General features: G+C 43.0%; 1 protein-coding gene across 1 annotated transcript in view; it reads left to right on the plus strand.

Moving 5' to 3' along the window:
• LOC146190304 (guanylate cyclase soluble subunit beta-1-like) overlaps nt 1-16,914 on the plus strand; it is a 32,194-nt gene extending 15,280 nt beyond the window's left edge. Inside the window, exons 6-10 of the mRNA XM_084599767.1 lie at nt 8,466-8,654; nt 10,053-10,199; nt 12,747-12,901; nt 14,413-14,632; nt 16,351-16,914. Of these exons, the coding sequence (XP_084455893.1) occupies nt 8,466-8,654; nt 10,053-10,199; nt 12,747-12,901; nt 14,413-14,632; nt 16,351-16,914 (1,275 nt within the window). The remainder of the gene's footprint in view (nt 1-8,465; nt 8,655-10,052; nt 10,200-12,746; nt 12,902-14,412; nt 14,633-16,350) is intronic.
• Nucleotides 16,915-19,521: the final 2,607 nt, after the last annotated feature.

Raw genomic sequence — 19,521 nt, forward strand, 5'->3', positions numbered from 1 at the left:
TTTTCTTTCCTTTTCATGCCTCAACATAATATATACAGTAGTGGTGCAGGTGGAGTCTGACTTTGCACTCCATCTTACCTTATATGAATCAGTACCGCTAAGCCCTTTATACCTAGTGGCACGGGCAGGGGCACATTATTTAATGTTTTTTTTTGGGTAGCCTCACCATAATATATGTATCAGTACCGCTGGCTCTTTTACTCACAACAAAAATAAGGAAGCCCATGCCAACGGTCTTCTAAACTTACCGCTTTCTGCTAGCTTAACTGTTACACAATAACTTCGAAAGTGGTTTTCCTAATTGTACAGCTACATTGTCTTCTGCATTGGTCCAATATGACTTAAGTGATTTCTCCCTTTGTAAAACTGTAATGACGTATGGGCACGTAGGCTATTTTTTCTCCACTATTTTTTCTCAGTGATCTGTAATAACCATTTGATGCTTTTTCTCTATTCTCGCAGTACGGTAGTCAAAACCCAACAAGAGAAGCTTAGAAAAATATCAATAAAATAGCGAGAAGCAGCGCTATATAAATGCCGAGATAACTGTGCAAGAATACACTAAGGGGCCACCACTATTGACAATGCAGAAATAACACAATAGTGGTCACCGCGTGAAAATGAAAATGCAAACATGCACCCCCGGGATCCCCCATGTCATTCTAGCACTCCCTTTTTTCTTTCTATGTATTCACTTCATTGCTTCGTCGGTGTGGCTCAGAAAGCTATAACTAAATAAAAAAAAATTTTATATGTAATAATGACCTGGAACCTAGTGCAGTTTCTTTTTTTTTATGTGACGCTCTAATGCTTCCCTTCCGCCACTGCATGCGAGGCTGAATAGGCGCCTCATGGTGATCTCCTTGAAGGGAAAAAGAAGACCAGATGCTGTTTGCAGCAGATCATCTTTGCTTCGAGTAGGAGTTTATGGCTGCACCTCGCAAAACATAGCACGTGTTCTCTTCCTTGCCATCACAACGCTTGAACGCTGAGAAAGGCAGAAAATGTGGTAATGATCTCTTGAAGACTGGGAGATGAAACAAAATGAAACTACAGACAGTATGAAGTAGGGTGTTGAAATTTGCAACACTCATTTGCAATAGGTGGCGACCATGGCGACAATAATGAGGGATCAATACGGACACTTTTACCGTAAATTTCATTCAACGAGACTAAAAGCAAATTTCTGCCATTTTTGATTAGATCATCTCAACCTAGTCATGAACTAGGCACTTTTGGATATATTAGGTGTGCGAATTAAACAAATGGCCCCTTACCCTAGCTACATATTTTTTTTTTTATTCTGGCAACTCAAAAATACGGTAACTCTTAGTGATTATTTCATGAATCGCCCCTACATATATTATGCAGAAATAATAGTAGCAACGCTGATCGGATAAAGGACACCGGTGCAGGAATTCAAGCTGAAAACGAGAGCTACCTATTAAAAAAGACACCTTAGAAGTATACCTAATAATTATCTTCCTTTTACCTACAAGAAAAAAATGACGCTTTTAAGGACGCGATGGTATAATCACGGCGTATGCTTATTGTCGTGTAATAAAGTGTGCAATGCCGCGAATAGCACAGGGTACCGAAGGTCGGAATGAATGCTTTATTTCCAAAAAAAAAAAAAAAAAAGAATATCTACTTTTCTTCGCTCAATTGAACGTGATTATCGCAGATGTTAGTGACACTTCACTGAATCTCGTGATTAGATTTCCGTTAGCAGCAACGCCTCTCACTGTCGCCTCCACCTCGACGTTATGCATGTTTTCCCAATAATGTAAAAGAAATTCAATATATTTATACTTACTATATTTTTTATTAAGACATTGCTTCCACAAGGGCTAATGTGCTGCTGCATTGCACTGAGCAGGTCTACTAGAGCTGACAAAGTATGCAAACACCAGAACAGCCTAGATACACGGACGTAGATGCCACCCGAATGGCGTGGACCGGACCTAAACAGGTTCTGGCGCAATTAGATGCACAATCAGCAGCGCGAATAAAGCATCGCCTCGCAGCAGATATAATTCTCTAAAACCTCCCGGCAATAAAGTAAGACAAGAAGAAAGAAGGGCCTGCATTCTGTAGTGTAGGATCAGAATCCGTTCACTAATCTAAATCGGGCATTGATACATGCCATTGCTTACAAATTTCATCGTTATCTTAACTATCTCTTTGTCTTTGGCCGCAGGCTGAAAAAAGCTTTTTTTTTTATGTAACTTCACCTTGACTGCACTGTAACGACGAGCATCTAGTGTTCTTTGCGGGAAACTTGATTTCATCGAGCACGTGCTATTATGATTCTAGACTCAATCGCCGCACTTCACTGCAATAGCCAAGTACACGAAAAAGCAGAAAACACTAAACTGCCACTTCGCTGCGCTGCGGAGGCAAACAACGTTCGTATACTTTAGGAACAGCTGATAAGTTGTTCATTCTGTGCTGCACAGTCACTGCAGTGAACTTCTCGAAGAAATGAACTTCTCGACAATCATCACGCCTACTTCGACTAAACGTATAATTGTTGTCACGTATTTAATTAATGGTTTTGCCTTCTGAAGAGGCCAAAGGAAATATTATATTCGTTTAATATACGCTCTTCATGGTATGACACGAAACCGTTGAAGGCTCCCGGTTGCAGGCTCTGCCCGCTGACCCTCATTCACGTGCATGCAATCTGCTGCTCCACAAACATTCACTCCCTTAATTTGTCTCTTAGCTATCTAACACATACTCGTAAGCGTGCTGTCGTACGCTACCACATTATCTTGAGGTAACAGCGCGTCGTGTCGTCCTCTAATCTTCTGCTCCCCGTCCTGTGTTCCGCGCTGTTACCTCAAGATTCATAACCAACATGCCCAAGCTGCTCTTCTAGCTAACCACATTATGCTCAAGCCCAGATGACAGCGGCAGAAATTCTTTTTTGTGTTGTCCTACGAACTTACCGAACACGCCTAAGTACCCTGTAAGGTGCAGAGGCTGACTCGGGATTCAAAGTCCTCGATTTAAGTCACAGCTCCCTCCCGCATTTAGTAGACGCTGCTCGAGTTGCCAGGTACTGCCAACTCGGCCATGTTATGTCGCTTCGCGCGTAACAAAACACGTCGACAGAGCAGGGCAATGCCGTGTCGTCTGTTAACTATCACACCTGCCCGTCACTTTCAGCGCACAATGCCCACAACTGTTAAAACTCCGTCAGGTTTTCAGTTAAACAGTCTCCATCAAGCATTCGCTTTAAACGCCGCCGAAGTAAGAGGCTCTATAGCACAGAATTCTGATTAACGATTGATCTACACTGCTGTACAGATCGTTAAGATGACATACAAATTGGCAGTCCAATCTATGCTACGCCTAGCCTTTTCACTGTAGGAATGCATGGGTGCTGGTCCACAGTCTGTTGACATAAAAAAGTACCGATTGTGAGGAAACTCAGTTTTATTAACGCGTCTGCTATCCTGTGCTGGCGCTCAGAACAGCGAGTACAGGAACCCCCTGACTTCGAAAAAACATTTTGGAGAAAAACGTTTACACGCGAATCTAAGTACCCTTTGTTTGCGAAGAAGAGAGCGTAGACAAGGCTGTCAGCGCACTTGCTCGGTAAGTCGAGTCAGAGCCGTTGGAGACCCCAGATGGTGCGGTGTCCGCTTTGCGGTCTCCAGATTTTCGTGTTTCTGCGTTCCGACACTACACGACAGCTGGCGACCCAGGACATCAAAAGTCGTACGAAAGCGACCCAGATTACTCAATTAGAGTATTGCCGCGTGGTCCTGGAATCTCGCCAGCTTTTGCAGCTATCGCGGACCCGCGTTACTTTTTTGGATCAGCCGTTCGGCATCCGCAACTGTAGTCGGAATGAAGTTGAAGAGGGCTGTGACAACTTAAACTTCAAGCCTACTGGAACCGAATTTGCGCAAAATGTTTGCCAAACAAAATATTATTTCATTATTTCTCGCGCCTGTCTCAAGATATCGAACCGAAAACAGGAGGGACTGGGTGTATTTTGGATTTCTCGAAACTGATCGCGATGCCCAAAGTAGGACATTGCAATCGGAAAGGAGGGTGCTCGGAATCCAGTAGATACGGTAGTCCATGCTACTGCCCTTGGTACTCTTCTGTCCTCAGCGCCGGATGCTTCGTTAGGTGATCGCACTCTCTGTCCTCTTCGGTGTTTAGCGTTCTCGCCTGTCGCTTCCGAAGGCGATAGTCTTCTCGGTAATTTGCAGCAGCAGAAGTGAAAGGTTCCACCGGTAAATGCACCATTATGTGAGGTCACAGCGTCTTAGCAAAACATGTGGCAGTTCAAGAGTGAGACATCCAAAAGGAATAAAATACAAGAGACTGTTTAAACATGAGCACCAGATCAGCTGATTGTAAGGCGACTTGTCCAATAAATAGCCATAAATGACGCAGCAGCGGCAAGCGTTAGAAGCGCACGCGTTAGAAGTTCTCACAGACTAACAATCTTGTACCGTCGCAAAATCGTTATTGGAGGAAGTAAATTAGGAAAACTTTGCAGTTAGTACCATTTCACCTGACTTTATATTGGAGTAACACTTGATGCAAGAACACACAAGAATTTCTGAAAAGGTAATGATAGTCACCAGGCCACTTGAAATCGCTACCCTAGAGAACGAAAAATGGGAGCTGGCAATGCAGCCGTTAAAAGCATTCCTCCATTATGTTTTCTGATCTGTGCTTCTATCTGTTTCCAGAACTTTTTATGTGGCCATGGTCTAAATTTCAAGGCTGCTTCGGTTTAGGCACTGGAAGAGCCTAAATGTGTCACTCACATCTCCTTAACACTATCATTTAGTTTACATTATTATGGCGTACATTTTTCACATAAGCAGTTTGATGGGTTGAAATCCTTTATTTGTTTTATATGTGCTTCCTCATCAAATTGTTATCTATTTTTCGAAAACTGCCACATTGTTGAATCGCCGTTAATACATTTTCTTCACACACGTTATAAAATCCTCTTTTTCATATCACATTGTTTCTCGTCTCCTTTTTTTCTTACGCAACATTCGTGACTTTACGGTCTCGTTTTGACCCAATACCTGAATAAACTTGACAGCAATACATGCTGGTATGCGGCCCCTGCGCACCTGCAAGCTGAAAATATGCGAAAAAACAATCGCTGCATTGCGCTGCATTAAAACGTTCGAATGGCCATATACTTGTCTAAGCGCTGCATAACAAGACAACCACCTTGTTCTACGAACTTTAACGTCTGTGCCATTAAAAAACGTCACATGTCTGCCTGTATGGCAAAGGCCGGCAGAGAAGCGAATCAGTGGAGCATATCCCAGGCTCGTTTTCTCCTCTGCTCATAGAATTTGTATTCGTGCTGTGCTCTATCTCTGGACATATTTGCTAAAAGCAAGTTATTTAAGCGTGCTTGCTGCGCAACGATGACTTGATTTAGAAGGGTGGGGATGTTCTCAGCCTGAGAAGTCGCCTCGCGGATATATCAGCGATAACCCTTGAAAGCATCATGAGAGATTTCACTCAATATACATATTTGCAGGAAAATAGTTTTACTCCAATACATTTCAAAAAGATAACTGAAAAATCTCCGCTTTCACAAAAGGGCAGGATCCAACAAAATTCCCTGGGAATCAGCGCGGCCTTCAGTCGATTCTATCCAGTGAGTGGCCTGTTCTTGGTGCACCATTTTCTTTCTTTATCTCTTTCCTTCAATCTAAGGTGCAAGCTTAAATTGTCCACTAATAAAAAGGATCATGTGTTGGAGTATAAAGTATAATAACTTATTTAATTTACACTTTGTTACTTTAAATGACGCATTTTACTCATCGACTTCCGTAATAGAGGCCAACTGCTCATCGACATGGCAGCTTAAGATTGATTAAGGCCAACGTTGGCCATTTTTCAAGGTAAACACGTTGGAGTTCTCGCGTTTCGGCTGCCAACATATGATATTATTACTAAATAAAAAATAAATGATTTTTCTCACGTCTCCTTATGTAAAAAATTTCTGAAAGCGTAAAAGATTCAAATAGACAGCAGCGAAAGCACAGCACACAGTATAAGCTGAAGGCGATCAAAATTAAAACTTAACAAAAGTTCACTTCTTGCGTTAACACTTTGTGATATCGTAAGAAGTCAAGTAAACAGCCTTCCTGCATAAGTCGAGCGGTACTAGTTCAGAGCGTAAGTGAAACGTAAGGCAAATTCGTTAAACACAAACAACATATATTGATTACGAAAAAATCGACTGCTCTTTTTTTTTTTTTAGAAATGAGGAGTCCGCATTCTATTTAAGGACGTGGAACACGTATTAGGTGTAAAAGTCTGTGTAGTGCATTGAATACTGTATGCTGGCTTAGTAAATTATAAGCACATTGTGCAGATGCTCCCTGATAATACCAGCCACCCTACTCATTCGCTGGCATTTATCAGGCAACTCTATGCTCTTTTCCAATTAGTTATGCTTAGAAAACTCAGTTTTCCTCACAGTGGGCTCCAGCACACGCGCGAAGTTTTATTATAAAATTCCATTGAATCATTTTCCGCCTTCAGTTTAATCGTCTGCAGGAATGTCGATGCGTGGTACCATAATATTATCGTTGTTGCTGAAATCGCAGCCATTTACTTCTCTGAACCTTATTTTCAACACTGAAACAAATCGCTTCTTAAAATGAACAGGCTTTAAAAAAAATAATTCCCCATTCGTTCTCCGGTTATGCCAGTATAGTTTTTCGTCGACGGATGACAACGTAGATGCGTTCTGACGGCTTAAACAATACCCTCAGCACTAAATTCCAGGGAAAGAACGCCGCGTTTTTTGTTTGCATGCATGCTTTCCTGACGACATTTGTTCAAAGCGTGAAGCTCGTGCAGCCCCATATAATATCTACAGTACGGATATAACAGAGCGCCGTTTTAATTAAAATCTGAGCTTGCGGTGCTTTCCTGGAGTTCTTTGTACTCAATCGCTACGGTTGGCTGAATAATGGCTTCATTCGGAATTTATATATGTTGGCTTGACGTTTCTTGCCTCTTTTCATTAAAAAATGCTACTAATGCAAATTACTACTTCTCATTCTCGCGTGTATTGCTTGATGATTTAATTCCACCTTTTGCATGTTCCGGAAAACGTTTCATTCACGAAGATTTCAACAAACGTGGGTAGGATCATTTTTAGAGAACAATACTCTGGTGATTTGCCTCATATTTATCCGGCCCCATCTGCCTAGAAACAAAGTCTACAACGTGTGATCTAGCTCACTCGACAGCGTTGTTGTAGTTGCTTAAGGTAAATACAGGACCAGGTATTATGCACTAATTGCGCATGCAGAGATGTCTGCAGTAAGAGTTATGCCTAAAAGCAGTATAGCAACAGAAACATTTTAGAAAAAAAAAAACAGGAAATCGGTTTTCATAAAGTCTTGACGACACACAGACCTCGTTTCTTCCAGATGTAATGTTACTCGGGCTAGTCCTTGAGGGAATTCATAATTTTTGCGCAATACCAACTATAAAATATATCCATGTAATGTCCGCAATTTCTACAAACACGATGAACAACGATCAATAGGCAGCCTCGGTCGGCTACGCGCACTCGTCAGAGTTCAAGAAAGTCGTCGTGCTTAACCGTCAGCTACTTGACTGTAATTCCAAGCTACAGCTGCGCAAAAATGTTTCGGCTCTCCCCAGACAATACATTTAACAAGTGTTCTCTGCGCATTGCACTTGCAGTGAAAACATTGCCTGCGTTTTTTGTCATGTTCAGATTTGTAGTCCCACTGCGCTACCATTCGTGAGAGAATGAGCGATAGATTGACACTGATGCGCGACCGTTGCGCTAATTATCGGACATTGTCTCAATAATCGACAGTAGCTGACGCCAAAAAAGCTGAGGACGGAATTTTTCTGAAGTTATAACGTTGGACAATGCTCATATCCTGAGTGGTTAATACAATATATTTATGTATTGAAGAATATCATACAAGCCGCGCTTTGGTTCAGTAAGGATAGAAAAATTATATGACCAAGAAATAAGAATTTTATACCCCAAAGCAGTTCAAGGCGATTAAGAAGAGTTAAAGCATTGACCAGCGTTAGTATGAACGTCAAGCAAAAAATACTAATTAAAAGAGGAATTTCCTTAATTTGGCCTTCAAAAATAATTGACAATGTACCATAATACTCAAAACCGCGGACGTAAAACTGCGGCCTTTGAGCATTATGCTTGTAATCGCGTCTAAAAAAAACTGCCCAATTTTGTCAACAACTCTGCTGGGACTTGTTAATCTGATGGCACTGAGCTTTTAAAACACTAATAACTTTTAGCAATTAGTTTCTTTAATGCTTTCTTTCTGTAGAAGTTATCTTCGTTTCATTATATCTATTTCTAGCTAAACATATTTAAAAGCCAAATAAATGTCCTCCTTTATATGTGTCCAAATGATACCCCGCCCTGCCCTCCACAGGTAGCCAAGCTTCTCTGCCAGAACCTTCCCGTCGAGGCTGAGAAGTTCGAGACGGTATCCTGTCTCTTCTCCGACATTGTGGGCTTCACCAACATGTGCGGCAGCTGCGTGCCCATGGATATTGTACGCCTACTCAACAAGCTGTACCTGCAGTTTGACAACCTTTCACACATCCACGGCGTCTACAAAGTGAGCTGCTTTTTTCGCCATTCTTGCGAGTCCTTTCCGTTCTAAATACCAGTTAGTCCTTGCGCTCTGGTGTAGATGCGATAGTAAGGAGGCAGACAATGCATAGCAGTCAAAGCCGATGCATTAAATAAGGTGATTTTGTTCATTGACGAGCACAAAAACAATAAGGTAAAAATGCAAAAATAATAAGGCGGTTGTATAGAAGAACTGCTGTTAAATCGCGTTATCAACAAATTTTGAGAACAACCCAAAGGCAGCAAACAAAAGTTTTATCTTAGTTGCCTGTTTTGTTTTTAACAAGAGAACAAAAAAGCAATTCTCATGGCATGATTAAAACCTGCAAGGCAGATTGCCCTAGACGCAGCACTACCGAAATTTTTAGTCGTGATTTCTTCTTTTTTTTTCAAAGCTTTTTTCGCTCTTTCGGCTCTGCTTGACTTTTACATCTATTTGGCTCTACTTCTGCGCTGGTGTCTTCGGTGCTAATTTTTTGGAAACGTACTGAGAAGTCCTGCACTGAACCAATATTTATTTACATCGACTGCACACACTGCTTGTGGGGACGTAAATGGACGATGTATTTCTCCATTTAGTCACCGCTGACTGTCCTAACCACTGAACTCATCCCGTTACTGGCACGCTACCTAGCGCAGGTGGGCCTCGGAGCGCTGTGCTCTTGGAAAGAAAAGAACAACCCTTGTTGATAACAAATATGCATTTATCGCTGCAATAACAACAACGCGAGCTAGCAATAAAACACGCTAATGAATCTATGTCGCCCGACTCACCAGCAAGTTTATGGGAACATCTTCGCCCACGCTGGGGCAGAGGATAAACTCCGAGGCCGGGTTCCATGAATGGTGCTGTTGTAACCTTGAAATGTCACGCTGTGTAGCAGGCATTGTCTTCATCGTCATGCTGTCGCCGCAGCCAATGACGCCTAGTGTAAAACTACAACACACTCTCACGCTGTACAGTAAACATCGTCTTATTGATTAGGTTTAATTTGCGCCGATCCTTTATTTAACCTAGTTACATACTCGGTACACAGACGTCATTTCACTAAAAACAGAGATAGTTGCCGTGTCAGGCAGGTTGCAGTGACCATCGAAAATGAGAAGTCACACCAACCCGTCTCCAAGAAGCTTACCAAACGTAGCAACGATCCAAGATCGAAGCGGCAGCAGCGAGTGCGGCTGCGAACGAGGGCTTATAGATCGTGAAACTGGATTCAAAAATAGCTGAACCTCTACAATCTTTTTTTTTTTATCCTTATCGCCGTATACACAGCTGTAAAAAAAACGTGATAAAGAGTTTTCCGAGGACTACCGGTGAGGCTGGCCGGTTATTTTTACACCGCCATTTGTGAGCACGAAACTCCCTGCGCTGCCCGTGCAGGTGGAGACCATCGGTGACGCGTACGTGGTGGTGGCTGGTGTGCCGGACTTCTTTGAGGACCACGCTGACCGGCTTGTTATCATGGGTCTGGACATGATCTCCGCTACGAAAACCGTCGTTAACCCTGTCAGCGGGGAACCGATTCAGGTAATACATGTACTTGTAAGCGAAACTTCGAATGGAGGAATAACACATATCCCAAGATCAAAGTATATCTTTCATGGCACTGCTTGGCCTGTATACAAACATTTGGTCGTTTCTAACGCTACAGATCTGACTAGACTTTCAGCTCAAAGCAAACTGTTTGGTTAGAAGAAAGACGATGTATTCTTGCGCAGAAGCGTTCGCATTTTTACCTTGATATTAAATTATTCGCAGAGCGGATTCATTACACGAACCAACTCAAATAGCCGATACAATATCTTTGACGCCATGGAAATGAAGCAAGTGTGTTGTACCTACTGGCATCCGGGGAGTTAACTCTGAACACCTGGTCATGAAATGATTTGTCTTGTTTCTTTACACGTTGGATTCGCCACTATTTCTGCGAGTGTCTCAGTTGGAAGGCATATATAGCCGATTTACGAGTGCACCGTATATGGACATATTTCTTGCCTACCAATCAGGCCCAAGCTTTAATAAGGAAAGAAAATACACAAACAAGCACAGATATAAAATGGCGTCTAAAAATACTGGGTAACAAGTCAACGTACTTCATATAATCGTCGCTGCAGAATACAAGAAACTCATCGAGTGGAACAAACTTTTTCTGGCCAGGTAAGCAATGTCCTGTAATAGAAGAGACATCTGGGCGAGTTGGTACGGTGACGCAACAGGACGGAGTCTGCGCCCATCCTGTTTGCTTCTTGATCTTCGTCCTAGTCTGTAGCGCTGTTTATTCATTATTAGGCAATGTCAAGCTAAAGGAGAGCTAAAGGCTTAAAAATATCGATAAAAACACCTGCTCAGAAGACACACAACCTCTCGGTTGCAGCGGTTACCATCAGTTCACCAGAAAAAGCAGTAATTGAGGCCATATTACCTCAGCAGTCAAATTTTAATTTTTAGCCAAGGCCACACGGCGCTATAAACCTTCTTCCTTTCCCTGGAGCATGTTATGCGATTATAAATGGTCTTTTTATTGCCCCATAGCGCAGTATTTGGGAGTCAAAACCAATCACAAATTGAGAAGAAAGAACATGCGAATGTTTTATTCCGAGTTTCTTAACTCCATCATTATGGAATTATTATTGTTGCTTTTTTGTGGCTTGCAAGAGAGCGGAAAAGGGAGAAATAATAATGAATTAAAATAAGAAAATTTACAGTGCCGAAGTGATTTTTACCAGATGGCTATGCGTAGGGCGTTAAAGAAGTTAAGACCATTACACCCCCGCGCGGTATTATGCATAAATGGCAGGCTATGATCCCATGATATGGCGAGTTTGAGGCTCTTGCTTGATGTGTTTTTCTCGTGGCCGATTTATTTCACCTTCCAATTTCAGTCCTGCCACTTTTGTTCCTCATATTTTGATTGCGGAGACCTATACCGCCGATTTCAATACGGCGCAAATTGTTTAGCGTTTGATATTTAACGACTTTTATTAGTATGCATAGGAAATGTTTGGTGAGAGAAAATTCTGTTTGCAAAGACTCGATAAATAGTAAATCTATGCACAAATTTAGAGTGGCACTACCATTATTTTTCAAATTGAACAGAATAATAAAACAGCGTGTAGACCGACGTTTGTCCCTTGTGGCTTTATTGCTATGCCGTTAAGGTGATTATAAGTGTGCTTATTGTAGTTTTCACAAGTATTTTTATGTGCTAAGTCATCGTCGATAATTTTTCCTTGCTTATGGAGATCACCTTCGATATAAAAAAATACAGCTTTTGCATTTTCTTGTAACGAAATCGGAATTTGGGCTATTACATCAATGCTGGCTCTATCAATCCCGCAAATAATGTCTACGTGAATACGTCTGCTCTAACACTACTTCCTCCGACAGTATCTTACGGGGTGCAGTTCTTAAACGTGTGCTTAGATAAGCATGCGATGTTTAATGACGGCGCCGCAGCTGTAGTAGAATCCGCCGTAATCGCTCAATGCTCGCACCAATTGGAAGTTACAACTGTGATGTTCTTGTATCGATTTTTTAGTACGATGGGCCCCGCTTTCGAAACAATTTTAGTTAGAAAATGGGAGTTTCAGTGTCTAATTATGTCGTTCTACATTCTTGAATGGTTAATACACTACAGTTCATACGGCGTTCCTTATGAAACTGCCGTCTGGCCTTGTGCTTTGTCGGCCTCTGGATATATTTTTTGTCTCGACTAAAGCTTTTTAAGCTGGGGCTAAATATTTCAGATAGTGTGCAAGCCGAATCCTAACACTTCTTCAGAAACCTCACTATTTTAGCAATTAAAATAAAGGGAATTTTATATGAGCACCGCTATTAAAGAATATTTATTATGACCAAGTCAAGCTACAGTTAAATCTACTAACTTAACCGGGTCGTAAGCTGGCAGAATATTCATTTAAGCTAGGAAGAAGGTATTGTTTTTCGGCGCAAGTTATGTTCTTCGGCAATTTCACGTGTGTTCAAAGCTCCTCTCTCAGTGTTCCCTGCCCGCCCCCCAACCCCTTTTTTCAGCACGTATACTGAAAATCAATGTTTTTTTTTTTTTTTATTCAGATGCGCATTGGTATTCATACGGGCTACGCGACAGCCGGTGTGGTGGGCAAGACGATGCCCCGGTACTGCCTCTTCGGCAATACGGTCACCCTGGCCAACAAAACTGAAAGCCTGTCCAAGCCATCCAGGGTGAACATCACCGAGGTGGCCAGAAGGTGAGGAGGGAGCGAGGCTTTATGAGCGTCCCTTGTGGCATGCTAGATACATGTCCTTATGCCTTGTGTTCTTAACGCCCTGATTTATTTAAAAATGGGCGAGAACATCAGGAAACTGACCAAAAGAGAATGTTGCAGAGAGGTTTTACTATCTCTTAGGAGTAAAAAACCTGGTGGCTGACACTGATGCTTAAACTAACTCCATAAACTACCTAGCACTTTGTTCATAACGTTGCATTCCTTCATTTTACCCGCAAAAAGAGGGCTCTCGGACTGATATTGGAGCTCTTTCTATTTTTTGACTAAGGCTCTGCCCTTCTCTACCACTATAAAACCAATTTATATAATCAGTGCTCGGAAGACTTTCTTTCTGCACTTTCGAGAGGGAAGGCAGACTATCAAGAGCAGCATGCAAAGAAGAGGACACCTACGGGTTTAAGAACAAGTATTCATTTCGTGAGAAGGCTAGAGGTTGTACAATGTGATATGAAAGGTGTGATGTTTCTAACTTTACCTATTTTACTCTGCGACTATCCAAGGCTAGACATCACGGCGAGGAGGTCAAAATGTGGGATGCGCGACACCACTGGCGCTCAACTATTTCATGCAAACTGAAGTATTAGATATTTACATCGCACAAGACCGAAACACAAATTTGAGTCCCAACTGTCAAAAGTGCCGTGATTACAGAATCGTTCCAAAAAATGTCTGCCACTTGATTCTTCAAAATAACGTGGTATCAAATTTATGCGCTCACTGCCTGCCTCAGTTTGGCTGCCTCAGACAATAAATTTTGCTACCGGCGGCACTCGTAGTTAACGGAGACCGCCTTTTCCGACACCATCCCTAACGCCTTTTCGGACGCCAATGTGATCTCGAAACAATATGCTCTAGTGGCGTCTTGCAAATTTGCCCACTTATTACTTAGTAGGAAGTTACTCGTAGTCTCGGCAGCTGCGGCATTACGATGATATATATGTTTCATATTTTATATGCTGCGAGAGGTTGCTTGTCTTCTTTAGTTAAAACAGGTGCGTGACTCAGTCCATACGATTCGCAAAGGAGCAACCAAGGCGCTTTTGCATTTCATGTCGCTTTTTTCTTGCTATTGGCAAATTGTTCACTCATCTCGTGTGCCTGAAAAGAAGCAATGCCAATAACTGATGTTGACCATAATTCAAGCAAACCAATGTGGCCAGATTTTGCCCATTCCAAATATTAGCATTACCATTCAGACAAACATATAATCAACAAGTAATATAAAAAGAATATAAAATACGTATTTATGGCATACGTGATCGAGTGCTTTGGACCTTAAGCGAGAATAAAGTTTAAGCAGAAGAATAAAATTTTTATTTCACTCAGAGAAATTGCTCTTCTGGTTCATCTTCCTCCGTTTTCTTTAATTATCAATATTTTTCTGCTTTCTAATATTCCTGACGCTCTTACACGGTGAACAACATGCTTGCACTGCGCACTATTCCATTTTCCTCCTTTTCTTGTTCCTGAAGGCACCTGACGAAGCAGCACTATGTGTTTGAAGACAACCTGGACGTGGGTGACTTCCCACTTCAGTGCTACTTGGTAGACATCGCGTCGAGGAACACCAGTGCAGGGCAGCCAACAGCGGCTGATCAGCAGTCAGCCAACGACAGCATGCTTCTGTCACCTTCTTCTTCGCCCGTGCGCCGCGCGTCGGCTGTAACAACTCCTTCTTTAGAGGGAGACGAGGTACAGAAACCTTCGTTTAAATATACGATGCGCAGCCTCATACGTTTTTGTATCCGCCACTACCTTAAAAGGGTCCAGCCGCTTTTTCTTTAGAAGAATGCAAGGTATTACCTCCAGTTAGAGCAGTTCAATGTAGCCAGAATCGCGTGCGAAACCACTTATCATACACTAATTTGAATGGTACATAGCTCTGCTTCACACCATCATGTCGCTCTATTACGTAGCCGTGTGATATACACTCACGCAAAGCAAAAAAGTTATTTGTCGCAGAAAACATTGGCAGTGGTTTAGCTCCGGTTAAGCTGCATGGCTACGCTTAAGCCTATAGCTCTCTTACTCTCATTCCTTCTATTCCCGGCAGCCACCAGCCAGGCAACCATTTCGGGATCGGATGAGTTTAACTTGTCCGCTCTTCTGCGCCGCTGAGCAGCGGATAGTTGGTCAATTCTGACTGCGTGCTCCTAGCTATATATAGTGACGCGCAGCTGGCGCCAGCTGTGGTTATGACGTCACTCCGGCACCGGAGGAGCGCGGCCGCGACGGCAGCTCCGACACACCAGCTGCTGCCTGTGATGTCACACGGCTCCTCGCGCATGCGTAGCTTGGCCCACGCTGTGCCACGCTAAATGGCTCGATGACTAGCGTAGTGTCGCTTTCGCAACAAAAGCCGCCGGCGACGTCTTACATGCTGTTCGATATGAGGGCAAATTCCTGTCTGATCCACAGAATGATAGCATGAGCGCCAAACGCTCTGACAGTCGCACTTCAAACGCCCCACAGGCTCGCGCTAATTGTGACAAAACGTGTTGAATAAAATTGAAGAGAGCATGACATGAAATTCAAAATATTGCCTGTCACGTGTCTCAAACAATTCAGCTATACGAATTAACTATTGCTGCTTAAAAAAAAAACTTTTGTAAATATTAGCTAACAGATATAATACGAACCCAAGACACTTGCCTTTTGTTCCAGAACGCTAGTTGGTACATGTTTAAAGAATAACAGCGCGGAGACGAAGGACTTCTTCCTTGTCTTCTTCCTTGTCCTTCGTCTCCGCGCTGTTATTCCTTTCCAGAACGCTACCGACTAGGTTTGCACAAGGTACGCGTCTACTGCTTGTGGACAAGCCAGGGTTTATATTAGTGTCACCGTTTCCACTTCCAGTCACACTACAGCTGTCGATGAAATCACGTTATGATGACGTCCCCTGAGAAATAAATATCCTTTCTCCACCGGGAATAGAACCACAATCTCTTGCATTTCCAGCCGAGCTCTTTAACAAACTGCGCCACGCCCGAGATCACGCAATGCACATTTTTGAGGATTATAGTAGTGATGACGATGATGCTGCAGTTAGTGATAACGACTATAATGACATTAGCAATGATAATGGGGGTGCATTTAGCTGATAGTGATAATGAGAGCTAAAGGATGCACCGTGTGCACCAGCAATGCTTAGGCTTTTGCATTTCTGCAGTGTAGATTCCACAGTGCTCTCGGAAGTGTATTTAGATCATGTGGTCTTTCACACACCTTAATACTGTTCGCTAATGAGGTCGAGTGTAACCACAGAGTGAGACAGGGTACTTTTTCATCACCCTCTTAAGGAGGAGCTTAAACAGCCCCATAATTATTACGTGAGGGTTTGTTGTCCAGCATGAATGGAAATACGGCATGCTTGCTTTTTGTACTAAAGCGTATATTATTTCCCCTTCCAGATCGGCATGTTCATCAAGAGTAGGCTCAATGGCAGCGACGCTCAGGACCAATGTATGAGAATGCAGATAAGGAGGAAGAACGAAGAAGTAGAGAGACAAAAGTGTGGCTCAGCAGATCGAGAAGGACCACTATCGTTTCCCACAGATATCTCTCTCACAGCGGTACCTGATGGTAGTTCTGCACTAAGCAGCGTTGACCAAATGGGAGAGCATACCATCGGGAGCAAGGCCGAGAAGAACGCGGCAGAGAATAAAACGACTTCCTTACCTGAGCTCTCTTGGACCCCGCCGCATCCCAATAGGCCAACAGAAGGAGATAGCAACTCTACACAATGCCACTCAAACAAGAGTTACAGTCTTGAATATGGACCGATGAGCGCAATAGAGTCATCATCAACGAGTAACGATACAGATGCAATCAGACAGCCCTGTCCCTTTTCACGGTTCCGCGAAGACGGCATTGCGTTTCCAAGACCATCGGCTCCGGCAAAACATGGTATAAATCTGCCATCATCTGCTGTGGAATCATCTGGTACAGCACACACCGAAGCATTGGTGGCTTAGAGGAAATCGCATCTCCAGGGGAAACCGAAGTGCGGAAAGAAACTTTCTGTTCCCAGGCTATCTTCCCCTCCTGAGGTGTAGTGTTTGCAGTCTCGTGCAGTGTACTTCTCTAAGGATGAGACGTGCTAGGCTGTGTTGTGTCTTCCGCGCTTTATTACGATGTCTTGCACCTCTCACCGACAACCCCGACTACCTGGTCATCGTGTGTGTCCTGCATCTGGAGTTTGAACAAACCTCACAACGCCGGGTTCCTACGTTACTTATCCCAACGGGGCTGCATGGAGTCTTGAACTGTAACATTCCCACACATCTCTAAATGATAAATTGCAGGGAACTAGGACAATTATTTATTTACATCCATGGGAATGTTCAAAGCACATCTTCTTTACTTTTATTTTTTTGCACTGACCTTATACAATGTTTCTACTATGCTCCTCTAAATCCTATTTGTGGAGCATTGAATGAAAGAGAAAAGGGGGCGCAAAAAAATAATGTATTAGTAGAGCAAATTTGTCTATCTTTGCGGATGTTCACCTGACGTAAGAAATGTAAACTTTTCGTTACATCCGCAGTGTAGGCATTAGAAGTAAGGGGAGCTGCGAAATACCTAGAGCGGAAACAATTATTTGCTGTTTCTTCTTGTTCAACATAACTGCCGTTAAATTTCCATGATCTGCCATTATTCTGGGTCTTCTTTGCCTAGCCACATGACAAGCAGTGCGGTATCTAGATAATCCTACTATCAATTCTGCGCATGTACTAATGGTCCCTTGACGTGTAAAAGGTCCCCGCCCCTAAATCCTTCATCCTATTCCCCTCATACCACTGATGAGTGCCGGTAGCAAGGATGATGTGCAGATAATATTAGTAATTTTCACGATGATTCGTTCTCTTGACGGGATGGCTCTTATTCTTTCGAAGGGTTGAGATCACTTCAAATGTGGTGATTCAGCTGTCTTGAAGCAGGAGGCGATGATACAGAAGGAATAAATATGAACAGCATTTACAAAAATACAAACTGCAAGCTAACGATGCTAAGTCACACAGACAAAATAAACAACTGTAATTTAAAACAAAAACAATCTCACACAGAGATACTATATCAACACGACCTTACTTCTCTACGGAGTACCCTAGTTAAAGCCTAGGTACTTGTAGGCTTACGTGCTAAACATGGAGCCTCAGTACAGACGTAATTCCTTTCGGTCATGTTCGTTTTTTTATTCTTTCGTGGGCAAAATAGGGACGGTCATTGTTAGTGTCCCGTCGCATGCGTCAGTTAACCAACCAAAACGATCATTTAAGGCGGCCACTTGCCCGTGGTTTGAGCTCTGCCTCGGACCCAGGGCCTCGCTTTCAAAGCAAACTCATCAGCAATAGATGGGCTGTCGCGCTCTCTGGTGAGAGCGTCCACGCCCTCTTCCGTCAAGGGCTTCGTTCCCACTTTCATCCCCAACGCCGTCGCTCCCTCCATACTCCTGTGACTCACAAAATTCGTGAGACCTGTTCGGTTTCACTCGGCAGCCCTCACCAACAAAAAGGGAATAGGCAAGTGCAGACTAGAGGCGGCGGTCGGCACCCTCTTGATTTTCGTTGCACGCCTATGAGGGAGGGGGGTACCAGTCTGCCTCAAACGGCTCAGGCGGACGCAGCCGTTTTGCAGTTGGAAATGTGGGACGGCTTATCTATATCTGAAATATTGTTTCCACTTCAAAAACAAAAAGATTAAGCTCTATTTCCCACGCAGGGTACAGCGAATGATATATGCCCTCCAAGAGACAAGATCGCTTCCATAATAACGGTAGCGTCTCTTCCCCACAAAAGTCGTCGGCACTCTGTCCTGTAGCCCAAAAACAAGCGGCGGCCTAAGGATATTGTTATCTGTGCACTATACATGTATATACCTCAAGACGGAGATATCCAGTGTGTCTAAAGTGTTTTATAAACTTCTTTTGTTTCCCAAGACGGAAGAAGTATTGAAGAGTTTTTTAAATATCCTTTGTTATCATGAAGTGAATTCGTACAGAAGGGAAAGGGGGGGAGGGGAGGGGGGGCTACTGAACGACAGAAAACAAGTGTCCTTGATCATGCCTATGGCAGTAATTACCGAACCACAGTGACAGCTAGTTACCAGGATTCTGTAACATTACGCGAGAGACATTTCTTTGTATGCTCTACTGCACTTTTTGAATTGCTTCTCAGCGCAAATATTCTGCCATACGATAACGTGCTGCAAAACATCGTAGCAGGCTGAAAATCAGCAATGAGCATATATAGTCGGTCTTCAAAGTCAGCCACAGTCATTCACTTTGTATACAATCCTACTGCATACTGTCCGAGTGAGGTTGCGAATAGAATACACACAATGTAGTAGTATCTAAAGCCGACCCTTGTTACACAGTTACGTATGTCCAAGTTTAAACGCAGCAGTACCGGGAGATGCTATCATGCCTCACTCTATGAAAAATGGGCAAGTCTGCAGCTTGTGCGAGGTCGCCTCCAATAAGAGCTCAGGATGTCACCATATGTTGCCCTACAATATAGTTATCGCGGAGCAGTGTACAAATAAGTGACCTCATAAATTTACCCTTCACACTTCACCCACAA

This window comes from Amblyomma maculatum, chromosome 4, assembly GCF_055883805.1.
Source record: "Amblyomma maculatum isolate TAMU_Amacu chromosome 4, ASM5588380v1, whole genome shotgun sequence".
Classification (NCBI taxonomy): domain Eukaryota; kingdom Metazoa; phylum Arthropoda; class Arachnida; order Ixodida; family Ixodidae; genus Amblyomma; species Amblyomma maculatum.